We start from the raw sequence: 13725 nt of genomic DNA, 5'->3' as shown, positions 1-13725 counted from the left end.
AAATGTGTAATTTAAGCAGGTATTGGGGGATCAGTTCAGAGGCATAGTACCACCTCTTCTAGCTGTGATGTACAATGTGGACATACGTGTAATTGCTTCCAGCACACTGAGCGAGCTCTCTCCCCAAAATAGAAGCCAGCTGGCCTTCCTGCCTCACAGAATCATAGAGCTGAACAGGACCTGGAGATTTTTCTAGGCCAAGGGTTGCAAACCCAGATGCCCTTACAGAGCTCACATGTCACCTGGATGAGGCAGTGGGCCAGGTGTGAGGCAGTAGGGAGGGGCAGAGCCTGTGGCCCTGGGGTGGTGCCCAGCTAAAGCAGCACTTGGCCCCATAGGTATTGCCAAGCATGGGGGCCCCTTGTGAGCTCTTTCAACCTTTCCAGAAAAGTTCAAACTCCGGATGTTTATGTGAAATGTTGCAATTTTTAAATGTTACAACTAATTCTGTTAGTTGTTTTCATTTTTGTTTTTGTTGTTTTTGAACTGCATGGGCCAAATCAAACCTGGCTGCAGACCCAGCCATTTATTGTACAGATGGGGAGAGGGAAGGCGGCAGCGTGTGAGGCTAAGGAGCAAGTGAAGGGCAGACAGACCCCTGGATCCTCAGCAGGCTCACAGGACTCTCCCCAGCTACACCCCAGCAATCCCCTCCTGCTGTGAGCTGGAGTGCACTTGGTGACTGCAGAGCCCATCTACAGTGCCCCAGACCCTGAAAAGGAGTTCCCGGAAGGAACTGGGTGTAAGGCTGTGCACCTGGGCTCCAGCTGCAGCCAGTCTGGACCTAAGAGAGGGTCCTTTCTTCCCTTTCCCAAAGGCAGGATTCCGCTCTGGAAAATTGCTACACCTGGCAGTGCTGCTGTGGTCAGCATATGTGCAAACAACCTGGCCTAAGAAGTCAGCTGGCCGGTTTGCAGCAGTTAGAGCAGCGGACCACTGACTCAAGGGTCACAGGTTCGAGTGTAGGAAGCAACCAATCGATGTATCTCACCTCAATGTTTCTCCCTCCCTCCTTTACACTCTACCTGAAAAGCAATGGAGAAAATATCCTCGGGTGAGGACTAACAAAAAGAAAAAGAAATCAGCACCACATGGAGCTGGTCCACCCTGAGGGGCCGCCTGCTGCCTGCTAGCCCTGCCCACCCCTAACACCCCTCCCATGCTGTGGCCCTAATGAGAGCCTTCACACAAGAATGTGCACGGCCTCAGCTGAGACCCAGGCCCCAGCAGCCTTATAATTTGATGAATTGTCAACATCTGGGCCATAATTGCTGGGCCCTGGGCTGATAATTCTGGTAAGCCCCCTCATCTAGGGACCCCTTCCTGATGCATTTTGAGGCCTCTGTTCCTGAGAGGTGCCATCACCATTAATTACAACCAGAAAGCAAGACAGTCACCCAGCTCCAGCGGGTCTGAGCATTTACTGTCGTCTGCAGTCCAACACAGCCAGTTTACTGATTTAGTTCAGTTCAACAGGTAACTCTCGCTGATGGGTCGGGAAGCTGGAGCCACCCTGCCAGCATGGAGTGAGCCATTAGCACCACCCCTCACTGCAGGTGCCCTCTGAGGCTTCACTTCCTGAGAGACACTGAGACTGGAGGGAGCCCAGGGGGGCAGGAGAGTATAGGAGAAAACTGCAGTGAATCCAAAGCACTGCTGGGGAGAACTGGTGATGAAGATGCTGAGGCTCAGAGAGGTTGACTGGTTCTCTCAGGGTCACACAGTAAGCATGTCTGTCTGACCCAGCACTCTCTCTGGCAAGAGGGTCAGTGTGAAAAATGGTCCAGATAGCCCTGCCTGGGGAGGACCTGCTCTGTGGGGGAGACAGATGTCCCAGGAATCTAGGAAGAAAGGCAAAGCTTGTGAGGCTGTGTCCCCCAGGTTCCTAAGAACAGCCATCTGTCACCCCCTCTACCCTGTGCTGCAGGAGAGGGAGCACTGCATGGAGAGTAGGGCTGATTTTAGCCCTTGGTCAATCCACTGACTCAGCTGCTTCGTGTGTGTGATGGAGCCATGGTGCCTGCCTCCCAGGGCTGCTCTGAGGGCAGGTGTCAGCAAGGGTAGGGCAGGGCTCGGTCAAGTCTAAAGTGAGGAACATTCATGGAGAGTCTCCCTCTCATGGTCTCCAGGGGCAGTGTGCCCTCTTCCCTAGACTTTATCAGGGGTACCTTGAACTCATCACACCATCCAGGCCTTGAGGCTGGTTCTTATCCTCATCTGCTGCTGGTGACAAGCCTTGCCTTGTCTTCCCTCCTGGCACCTGAAGAGAAAAGAGCCTTAGTTAGTTCCAAGCTGTACCTTAGTCACTTTTTTAATCCATGCAGATTTATAGAGGGGCAAAGTTCATGCTGCATTTGGGCTCAGTTCAGTGGGACTTATGGACGCATCCAGGGTCTAGGCACGGAGTTTATGGTGGCAGCCACATTGGTCAAGGTGGCTGGGGATACCTGGGCAGGCGAGGTTCAGTAGGCAGTGGGGATGGGAGCAGGGAAGGTCTGAACAGCGACATACAGGGGCAGACTAGAGGGGCAAGAGTGGCTGGACACCAGGCGAGTTTACTGCAGGGGTTTAAGTGCAGAGAGAACACAGAACTGGAGCCCTGGCCTGTTACTGGCTGTGTGGCCTTGGGCAAGCAAGGTCTTCTCCTTGCTGGGCCTCATTTTTCTGCTCTGAGACTGGGACAATAACACCTGCCTCACCAAGCGTGTGGCTCAGAAGACTGAGCGTCATCCTATGGACTGAGAGGGCCTGGTTCGATTCCCAGTTAGGTTACATGCCCGGGTTTCAGACTCGATCCCCAGTAGGAGGCGTGCAAGGCACATCAATGTTTCTATCTCTCTCTAAAAAAAAATCAATAAAAACATAAGGGGAAAAAAGACCAAGTATGGGGGCCACTAAAACACCCAGGATGGGACTTGGGCCCTGTGTATGTTGTAGCAGCTGGAAGGCTAGGCCTGAGTGACAGGGCCAGGGTAGAAACACTCAGGGGGACATGGCCCTGAGAAGACCTAGCTGGGCCTGGGCATGGGGTGGGGTGCGGGGAGCAAGGCCTATTTTAGCAGACTACTAAAGAGGGAATGGCTCTGGCATGTGAATCCAGAAGTCAGAACTGCCAGGAGTCCCCAAGAGGAGACCAGCCAGCTGATGAGCCTCAGATGATGGGGACCTGATAGCTGGGGCTTACCAGGATCCCCCAGGGCCTGGGCCCCTAAGACTTTGGAATGAGCTACTCCCTCTCTCCCAGAACCCCAGCTGTCCCCAGGCCCAGGCCATCATCCCCACATTCACACTTTCCCCCTACAGAGAGGCTGGTGGCTGGAAGCACCTAGACCAATTTCCAGATCTGCCCTGGTTTCCCGCCTGGAAGAGGCCCTGGTGTGAGTGCACCAAAGGGTGGCCATTCTCAGGTCTGGGGAATCTGCAGATTGGCTGCTCAGGGCAGCCTGGACGTCAAGCCAAGGAAACTGGTTATTTACCACTACACCCAGTGGGCGGGGTCACCAATTTCTAGGCTGTGTCCAGACCCAAGGAAGGAGACACCAGCTCTGCCAGGGCCAAGGAAGTCTCAGAACAAATGAGTATCTGAGGATGAGTCCCTCTCACCAGGTGCAGAAGGCAGTGAAGAGCATTGCCAGCAGAGAGAGCAGATGGGAAAGAAGGGAGAGAGCTGGGGGAGACCAGGGACACAGGGTAACCGAATAGTAGAGCCTGGCCCTGGCCACAGAAGACCCCAGTGTTGGGCCAAGAGTGCAACCACAGCAGTTGGAGCCACAGAGAGTGGCAGGGCAAACCCCTGTGAAAGCTGTGAGAGACCAGGGTGGAGGGCAATGCCGAGGCTGAGCTGCCCCTCTGCTCACCAGCCCCAGAACGCTCCCACCTCCCTGTCTTTACTGGGTTGTTCTCTCTGTCCACAGTGCCCCACATATATGCACACATGCACACGTTTGCTGTGTTTAAATCCCCAAATGTTACTTTCTTAGGGTAGAGCTCCCTACTCTTTTCCAGTGCCCTCAAAACCAACATTCTCTCTGCTTGGTACTGGCAGAACCCTTTGCCAGCCCGGTCCCCCACTCTCCATGTTGTATTGTGAGTGTCTGTACATGGCTCACCTCTCCTTGGTTTAGCTCGGTGCACACTGATCAGCACATGTTCTGTGCCTGGCCTCATCTGAATACTGGGAACATGGGGATCAGACCCTTTTCCTGGATCTGCTGGAGGACTCGTGTAGACCACACATTAACAATATATGTATCACGTGGGACATTTAGAATATGTGCTGGACATAGGGACAGACAGCCTGACTTTGGGAAGTGAAAAGCCTCTTTATGGAAGAGGAGATGACTGAGCTGAAGACGATTCATAGAGGCAGGCAGTGTGTGCAAAGGCTTGGGAGAGTGGAGCTGCTCATTTGCTAGAGTCAAGGGTGAAATGTGTATGGGGATGAGGGGATGGTGTCTGATGGGAGGAGGACAGGAGTCTGCAGAGAGCAGATGGGCCAGGTCCGAAACACCCGTGCCCCCATCGTATTCCTTTACACCCCACATGGAGAGTGGAGCTCAGTGAAGTTTTGTTAGGTCGATGGGTAGAGGAGGCCCAGTGGAGCTGCTGTGCAGTGGTCGCTGGCCCTCTGCAGACACCACAGAGCCCCTGGGGCCCTTGAAATGCCCCAGTGCTCAGGACTCACCCCTGCATTTTTTTTGTTTCCCTCAGCCTTGACTTTTGCCTGCAAAGGCCACAGCAATGCAGGGAGCTGAAAGAGCCTTCAGCACTCTTCCAGTTACGTATCAGATTGTTCGGGCTGCTGTAACAAAGTACCATAGACTGTGTGGCTTGTAAACAACAGAAATCTATTTCTTAATTCTGGGGAGGGCACTCTTTCGAGCTGTAGACAGTGGACTTCTCAGGGCAGAACAGAGTTCTCTGGAGTCCCTTTTATAAGGGCGCTAATCCCATTCATGAGGGCTCCACCCTCATGACCTAATCATCTCCCAAAGGCCCTACCTCCTAACACCATCACATTCAGTCCAAAACAAATTACAAGTGACAGAAACTCAGTTCAAGCTGGCTTAAGGAAAAAATGTGTTCACAAAGAGAAGAGTGCCTGATGGTTTCAGCTTCAGGCTCTTTGCCATCTTTCTCTCTATCTCTCAGCTCTGCTTCCCTCTCTGTTTCCCACTTTCTCAAGCCATGTGGTGACCCAGGATCTCCAGGCTTAGCTCCATAAAGTGAAAAGAGCCCTCTTTCCCAGAAATGTCAACTTTCAAAGTCCCAGGCATGCCACTCATCCCTGAACCAATCACTTCAGCTGAGGGAATGCGGTTATGTGCCCAAGCCCCATGGATGGAGATGGGGGTGGTTTGGGCTCTGTTGTCGGAGAACGGGATTCTGGACAGCAAACAACACCCAAATGCTCCCACCCCAAACCTGCGTGAAACGTACCCAGGCCACGAGCTCAGCGTAGGCTTTGGTCTCTCGTCACTCAGTAGTGTCCCTAGGTCATAATGCCCAGAGGAAATGCCTTTCCTGGATGTAACCTCTGCTCTTTCTTTCTCATTTTCCAGGGGCCATTGGGTCTGGATGGAAAGCCAGTAAGTGATGACAGGGCAGTTCTAGGTGGTCGTGGGATGGGGCTGCCACTGCAGGGTTTGGAGTGGCCATGGGTTGCTGGCAAAAAAGATCCACTGAGAACCCTGCTCAGTGCAAAGAGAAGCCATTTGGGCATCAGATTTAAATTCAAATCCAGCTCCACCACCTGTTAACTGTGCATACTTGGGGAGGTCTCTTCACCTCCCAAGCCTGAGGATTCTCATCTATCAAAGAGGTACATTAACCCTCCCAACAGGGATACTGGGGATGTGGAGGATTGTGGACAGCACTGTCCCTGGCAGCTGGTCAGCCCTCAAAATATACAAGCCCCTCCCAGCAGTCCCCAGGCACAGAACATCTCCCCAGGCAGTCTCAGTACTTTAAAGGTGGGCATCAGGCTGAGGCGTTCTCAACACCTGGGTCAGCAGTCTATAGTCCGTGGGTGTCCTCAGCAGAATGAATAAGACGCACAAGAAACAGCATAGTTAAATAAATAATTGGATGGATGGATGGATGGATGGATGGATGGATGGAAACAGCATAGTGGGCCCTGGCCGGTTTGGGTCAGCGGCTAGAGCATAGGCCCACGGACCAAAAAGTCCTGGGTTCAATTATGGCCAAGAGCATGTACCTTGGTTGCAGTTCGTCCCCAGCCCCAGTTGGGGTCGTGTGGGAAGCAACCAATTGATGTGTCTCTCTCACATGGATGTTTCTCTCTCTCTCTCTCTTCCTCCCTCCCACTCTATCTGAAAATAAATGGAAAAATATCCTTGGGTGAGGATTAAAAAATAAATAAGTGGATGGATGGATGGATGGATGGATGGATGGATGGATGGATGAAAACAGCATAGTTAAATAAATAAGTGGATGGGTAGATGGACAGAATGGACAGACGGATGGATGGAAGAACAGTCAAAGGAGGTAATGAATCAATAATTGTACAAATAGTTGGATGCATGGAAGAATAGGTGAGTTAGTGGGTGGATAAATGCATGATGGTTAAACAGACAAGTGAGTGAAGAAATGAATGAACTGACAAATGACTGAGCATCTGACTCATAATGTACATTATTAAAGGATGGAGAAAAGAACCTAGATGGACGAGTTGTTGAATGAATGAACAAGCAAATCCATACTGGCTGAAGGGATAATGGATGATTTGGGGAGGGATAAAGGCCAGTGAGCAGGTCAGTCCCTGAGCAAGTGTGCCAGCCCCCACCCCAGGGACTCTGAGCCCCACAGTGTGCCTTGTGACTTGACCTTCTTCCCTAGAAGGCCATGTAACTTGGCAAGACTGAAAGAAAAACATTTCCCTATAGCTAGAGAGTGATGGCAACTACCAAAGCTGCGTGGAGCCACCCCATACCCACATACGCAGACTCCATGAGCAGTGGCCTCCTGGCCAGCACCCACACACAGCAGGTGCTGAGCATGGTGGGCTCTGATCTCTGGGAGGAGTGACTACCATGTGTGCCTCTGTCCGGAGATGATGCCAGTGACTTCCCAGTCCTCTGTGTCCCTCATGCTAAAGACTGAGATGTGGGGCTTCCTTGGGGTCAGCACGGGCAGCCTCCTTAAGGGCTGAAAGTCTTATGTGTCCACTCAGCTGCCCACAGCTCTGCTCAGCCTCACAGGCCTTTCTGCCCAAAAAGCCTTAGGGAAGCCGGCAGGGGGCCAGCCTAGCCCTCCTCACTCACTCCTGTTCTTTCTCCACCTTCCTTCTCCAGGGACTTCCAGGCCCCAAGGGGGAAAAGGTAAGTGATGCTGGAAGCTGTACAAACACAGGAGGCTAAGGAAGGATGCCAGACACCTGCCTTAAAACCCCAGTTCCAGAGTGTGACCTTGGGCATATCACATCCCCTCTTGGAGCCTCAGTTTCCTCATCTATAAAGTGGGGCAAGTAGTGCCTGCCTCCTATAATGGTTACAAGACTTACATTTAACAATTTAAAGTGCCCAGAGGGTTAAATCTGAGTTCTCCAGACACCAGAGTATAACAAAACTCAAAGCAGTCTGCCTAGTAATTAATTATGAGGGGGAGGGCAGTGTCAAGAAAGCCTGGTGGGTTGAACAATGACTGTTGATGGCATTCTTTGTGGGGAGGACACCCTCGCCAGGAAAACAGATGGCAGAGAGCATCCCCTGGGATCCTCACAGCCCCTTGCCGGAAGGGCTTCCTGGCATCTGGTGCTAAATGTCACAACCACAGCCCTGGAAGGCTGGGATCTCTGAGTACCTCATAAAAGAGCAACAGAGAGGGGAAATGTGTGTGTCCCATAATGGGATCAGTGCAGCGAAGGACCAGGGCTGATCTAGGTATAGCAAGACTGACTGGGCACTTCCAGGGAAGAGTTGGACTGGGCCACATTCACAACCCTGACTCCACTGGGTATCGCTTAGTTACAGGCATCCAGTGTTCTAGTCATTCATCAGAGCTGAGCAAGTCACTAGATCTGGTGTTCAGAGCCTCAGGTTCGCATCCCACCTTTACCACCAACTATGTGGCTTTCAGCTAGTCCCCCCTCTCTATGGGCCTCAGTTTCTCCATCTGTAAATGTAAACCAGTCTCACAGAGCCATGGGAAGACTGTCCAAGGTAATGGTCTGCATGTTTTTTGTAGACAATGAGACTGTCATGTAGTTGCAAGTGCAATAATTGCCTTCTTGCTGGTTCTGGCTGATGCCATTGAGCTGTTGAAATGATTAACGCAGGGAGTTTGAAACCAAAGAGAAATTGCCCTGGCATCTATCAATGCATAACATACTATCCCCAAACTTGGAAACTTAAAGCAATTGATCAAGTAATTGTCATCCTTGACTCTTCTGCGGTTCAGGGATTCCAAGAGAGCACAATGGGAGTGGCTTAGCTCTGTTCCACCATGTCTAGGGCTGGCAACAGATAACAGACCATGTGGTTCCAAGCCTAGAATCTAATAGCTGTGTGACCTTGGGCAGATTTCTTAGCCTCTCTGTGTCTTCATTTCCTCATTGGAAATGGAGAAAATATATAGTCTGCATATGATTTTTGGTAGAATGGATGATACCATGTATGTGAAGCTCTGAGCACAGATCTTGACATATGTGAAATTATAAAAGCAGTGGTGACATACCTACCTGGTTTTTGTTCCTAGGGTGCACCGGGAGACTTTGGCCCCCAGGTAAGACTGAGCAAGACCCCCTCACCCAACTACATTGTTTGTTTTACATTGTAATAAAGTATGTTCTATATAGCTTATCACAGAAGAAGGTGAGTGAGCAACCCTGCCTCCCATCTGCAGTCCTGCTTTGCAGTTTCACATAAATGGCCACAGGGTGGAGGTCCCAGGCACCTTGGTATGGCACAGATGGAAAGTCCCTGCCAGATGTCCCCATTACACTTATCACTGTGGATGGGCAGACAGTGGGGCTGGCACTGGTCCCAGACCAGAAACTGGCCTTCCTGAGGATAGCTGGCACCCCAGGAAGAGGGAAGGCTGCAGGGCCAGCAGCACTGAGCTCAAGTTCAGCTCTGCCACTTCCCAGGCAAATAACCTTGAGCGAGTCACTTTGCCCTCTAAGGCTCAGCTTCTCCAACTGTGAATGGGGGTAACAACCCCTACCCCAAGCTGCTGTGGTGAAGATTCAATGCAATCATAAAAGTGGGCACCCAGCACCCCAGATGGGAACAGTAGATGTGAGCCTCAGCCAGACCACCTTGGCCCTCAGTGCCCCTTGAACCCCGAGACTCAGAAGTGCCTGATGCTGAAACAGGGATTTCCTCAACAGAAGATGAAGCAGAGTGGAGACCTCAGGTGGGATGGGCCCCACAAAAGTAGGTCTTGGCAGAGGGTCACTTAAGTGGCCCTCTCCATCTCTGCCATAGCCTGGGCAAAGAATGGCAATGGCCTGACTGCAAAGGCTGAGAGGTGGGCATCAACTGCCCAGAGAAAGGTGGGAGAGTGGCACATTCCCAGTTGTTTTTTAAGAAGGTTGCAGGGTGGAAGTTGTAGCCAATGGCCAGTCACCTATAGCAAGCAGTTGCCAAGGCTGGAGGTCGGAATGGATCAGAGGGTGGCTAAGAGGAGGGCACTGTGTATGGGGGAATGAAAGGGAAAGGGAGCAGCGTGCAGAGAGCATGGGCTGGGGCTTTGCAGACCCAGACAGGCTGGGCGGGGTCCCTCTCCCAGCTCTGCAACCTCATGACTCTGAGGGTGGTTGTGAGCCCAGAGCAGGGAAGAGGGCTGGCCAGGCTGAGTTTCCTAGAGACCAGCTGTTCTGTGCTGAGCCATTGATAGAAGACCAGAGGCAGAGCCACATAAAGCTGGTGAGAGGTCCCTGCTGTCAAAGAAAAGGCACCTTTGAGTTTGGTGTTAAATTTGGTGGCTGCTAAGAAAAATTCTTCTGCTCGCTTTCTGCTGGAAGCTGATCTCCCAAACAGGGACACCCAGTCCTCAGCAGACCAGAATCCCCCAGCCCTGGTATCACAGCAGAGTAGACCCCTCTCCAAGTCCCACCCCTCTTCATGGGTAAACAACCCCCTGTAAAACAACTTCCACCCCTGAGAGTGATGTAAACAACATGTCACCATCTCATCTCTCATGGCACCCTGGGTTGGCTGGGTCTCTCCTGTTGCAGGCAGAGTCAATGGGGCCTGGAGTCCAAAGTGATGGACACCTTACATGGCTGCCATTGATGCGCTGTTGGCTGGGAGCTGGCCTTACTTGAGGGGCCTCCCAAGAACAACATCTCAAGATGCAGGAAGCCGGGGCTGCCAGGCCTATTAAGAGCTATATGCAGAATGGGCACAGCATCGCTTCCCCTGCATTCTAATGGTCACCTTTGTCACGGGGCTCACTCAGAGTCACGTGGGGGGCAGACCCCAGCTCTTGATGGGGAGTAGCAGGATCACACTGCAGGGGACCCCGTGGGATGGGAGTGAGTATAGCGGCCTCTGTGGAGATTGTGGGCTGGGGTAAGTGGCTTTGCCTCTAGGAATAGTCTTGTGGCTTCCTAAATCCCTGTCCTGCCCTTCTGACCACACAACCTGTTTGCTGTAGATGGTTTTCCTACGGCTCAATCCAGGCTTTATAAGTAGAGATCGTCACTCGTACACTCGCCGCATCCTCAAGGTAGACTGGACAAGTGGGCTGTCTGGGCTGCTGGTTTGTGTGTTCCTCTCAACTCATCAAATTTCCAGAGTTAGACCTCAGCCGTCCAATCTCAACCAGGAGGAGGAGGCCCCTGGCCAGCCTCATTTCCCAAGTAATTCAGGGGAAGAACCTAAGAACCTCTCTGCTCAGTGTTTAAACCCATTTTCTGCCTAGATAAGTGGAGTCCAGGCCGTGGTTCCAACCTGAGCCCGAGCTGTGAGAAGAGCAACCGGGGACAGGGTTATCTTCACATTCTTCCTACTACAGCATAAAAAGAAACAAGAATTACCCACCGACATCACCACCCACAGCGGGGTGACCCAACCAAACACAGTCCTCTTGACTTTGGGCTGGAGTTCTATCCTTTTTGTCAGGACTTGGCCGTTGTCGAGACCTACGTGGTAGACTCGGAGAGTTTCAATTATGTTTTTCACTAGGAAAACTAGTGAGCTGGGTCTTAGATGCAGTTGACTGGAGAGGAGATCTCTTTCATATCTTGGGGCCCATGGATGAACAAAGTGTCTAAAAGAGACCACATGCCTTACTGGCCTTTCCTAGCCCTGTGACCCTGGTTAAATGATTACCGTCTCTAACGCCGGCCACTCCATCTGTAAAATAGGACAAGAGCAGTGCCCTGGCCAGATGGTCTCAGGATTAAGTGAGATAACCCCCAGGATGCCCTGGCTTATCAGCTCTGGGTACACAGCAGGGCCCATCCACAAAAGGCCTGGTTACAGGAAGGTCAGGCACTGCTGGCAATGTGAGCCAGGTATACATCATTCCTGTGCCCTGTGCCAGTGCTGGATGGGCACCACTAGGCAGCAGGAAGTGCTGGTGGCCCTGTGGTCTTCCCTCTTTGCAGGTGGGGCCATGAGGTGAGGGCTCTGGCTGCTTGAGGTCTGACCCAGTACTAACATTGGCCTGAGAGTTAGGGGTTTGGTGCTGCATGAGAGAGATGGTGTGGACCTCTGTCATCTTTTGTTTTTTTAAGATAATTATAAATTCACATGCAGTTGCAATAAATAATGCCATATACCTGTCACCCAGTTTCTCCCAGTGGTGACTTGCAGCACTGTAGTACAATCTCCTACCCAGGAAACTGATATACTCTGCCTACCTTATGCAGATTTCACCTACCTAACTCATTTGTGTGTTTAGTCTTATGCATTTTTATCATGGTTGTAGATTTGTGCAACCACCACACAAAGATCCCTCATGCTACTCTTTTATAGCTATAGTCACCGCCCTCCCCGCCCCCATCCCTAACCCCTGGCAACTACTAATCTATGCTCCCTCTCTATAATTTTCCCATTTCAAGAATGTTATGTAGATGCAATAACAATGTATATAACCTTTTGAGACTGGCTTTTTCCCTCAGCATAATTACCATGAGATGCATCCAAATGGCTTTGTGTCTGTCCTCTGTTCCTGTTTGTTTCCTGCTGAACAATGTTCCATGGTAGATGTGCCCCAGGTGGTTAACCATTTGCCATTGTAGAACATTGGGGTTGTTTCCAGTTTGGGGCCCTTATAAACAAGACTGCTATGACCACTCATGTACAGGTTTTTGTGTGAACATGAGTTTTCATTTCTCTGGGACAAATGCTCAGGAGTGCACCTCTGTCCCTTCATGAAGCAGCAGTGGACCCACCGATGTCTTTCAGGAGGCATGCAATTTCCTTTCCACACGTGTCTTCTCCACACCCAGCGCGTGTCATCTCTTACCTAAACATGTGGGTGAGGAGAGGGCACAGTCCTTGGAGTGTAAAAGGTCCTGTTTGCGTCTTATGCTGCGTTTTAGGGACTTGTCCCTTTCTGTGGCCACCAAAAAGTGGCGAGAGGCCCAATAACAAAGGCCTTTTCTCTGAACCTGTCAAGGCCTGGGAAAGGAGAAGGCATTGGACTGCCCATCTAAGGGGGCCTCTCTCTAGAGACCTGAACCCATTCCCCTCACCCTCGGAGTCATGCCAGGCCTCATCTCTTTCAGGGAGACCAAGGGCAAGATGGAGCTGCTGGGCCTCCAGGGCCCCCTGGGGCTCGGGGCCCTCCTGGTGACACTGGAAAAGATGGCCCCAGGGGAGCACCAGGCCCAGCGGTAAGAGGGCATGGAGCTGGACCACTCAGGACCTGGTTCTGTACCGGCCAAAACCCCAAACCCTGATCCCAGAACCAACCCCAACCCCGGCCCTATCCCCAGTTCAGACCCAAACTCAACCCTAACTCGATCCCCAACCCAGACTGTTAAATCAAAACTGACTGGGTCCTTAGCCCCGATTAAGACCTTGACCCCAAACTCATTCCCAAATTCTGACCCACATCCCAATTAGACTATCATCAGACCCTAACCCTTACCCTTACAGACTCTGACCATGATTGCAAATCCAACCCTAACCCCTACACTCTAACTCCAAATAGTTCCATAGACCCTAACTCTGACCTTGGCCACAATCTCATTCCAATCCTGACCTTGACCTCCATATGTAGGGTCTTCTCTGCAGATCTTTACCAACCCCTATTTCTTTTTCTCCCTTTCTCCCTTCTCCCCAGTACTAACTAGTTAACCTCGGTCATTTTCCCATGGTCCTCACCAAATCCCAGAGGCCAGACCTCATTTACTACCACTTTCCCTAATCCAGGGACTCCAACTTGTCCTTCCTCTCAGTTGTGAAGTGGGCATCTCCGCCAAACTGCCACCAAGGTCCCCTCTCAGGGCAGCTACTCAAATGGCCCATCCATTCCTTATCCCATTGGGCAAGTAACTGCCTGAGCCCAAACTTTCTCACCTGTGAAGTGAGGACAACAACACCCATTTTTTAGGGTTTGGTGAGGCTGAAATGAGCAAATATGCTTGGAGTCCAGGGTCCGGCAGGAGCTGGGCTCAGCTAACTGTAGGGTCCCTGCATTCCCTCATCACTCTCCTCTATTTGTCCTTAGGGTCCCAAAGGAGAGACTGGACAAGATGGTGAGATGGTCAGTACCCAGAGCATTTCAAAGACCTGAGCTGGCAGAGCC

At 51.6% G+C, this 13725-nt stretch overlaps 1 protein-coding gene across 1 annotated transcript in view; it reads left to right on the top strand.

Moving 5' to 3' along the window:
• Positions 1-13725, top strand: part of COL23A1 (collagen type XXIII alpha 1 chain) — a 453398-nt gene that overhangs the window by 422651 nt on the left and 17022 nt on the right. The window contains exons 6-10 of the mRNA XM_036241559.1: positions 5562-5588; positions 7314-7340; positions 8716-8742; positions 12701-12808; positions 13648-13683. Of these exons, the coding sequence (XP_036097452.1) occupies positions 5562-5588; positions 7314-7340; positions 8716-8742; positions 12701-12808; positions 13648-13683 (225 nt within the window). The remainder of the gene's footprint in view (positions 1-5561; positions 5589-7313; positions 7341-8715; positions 8743-12700; positions 12809-13647; positions 13684-13725) is intronic.

The sequence above is a fragment of the Molossus molossus genome, unplaced genomic scaffold (assembly GCF_014108415.1).
Source record: "Molossus molossus isolate mMolMol1 unplaced genomic scaffold, mMolMol1.p scaffold_m16_p_4, whole genome shotgun sequence".
Lineage (NCBI taxonomy): Eukaryota > Metazoa > Chordata > Mammalia > Chiroptera > Molossidae > Molossus > Molossus molossus.
The sequence above is the reverse complement of the archived record's forward strand: the minus strand, read 5'-3'. Positions and strand labels throughout refer to the sequence as shown.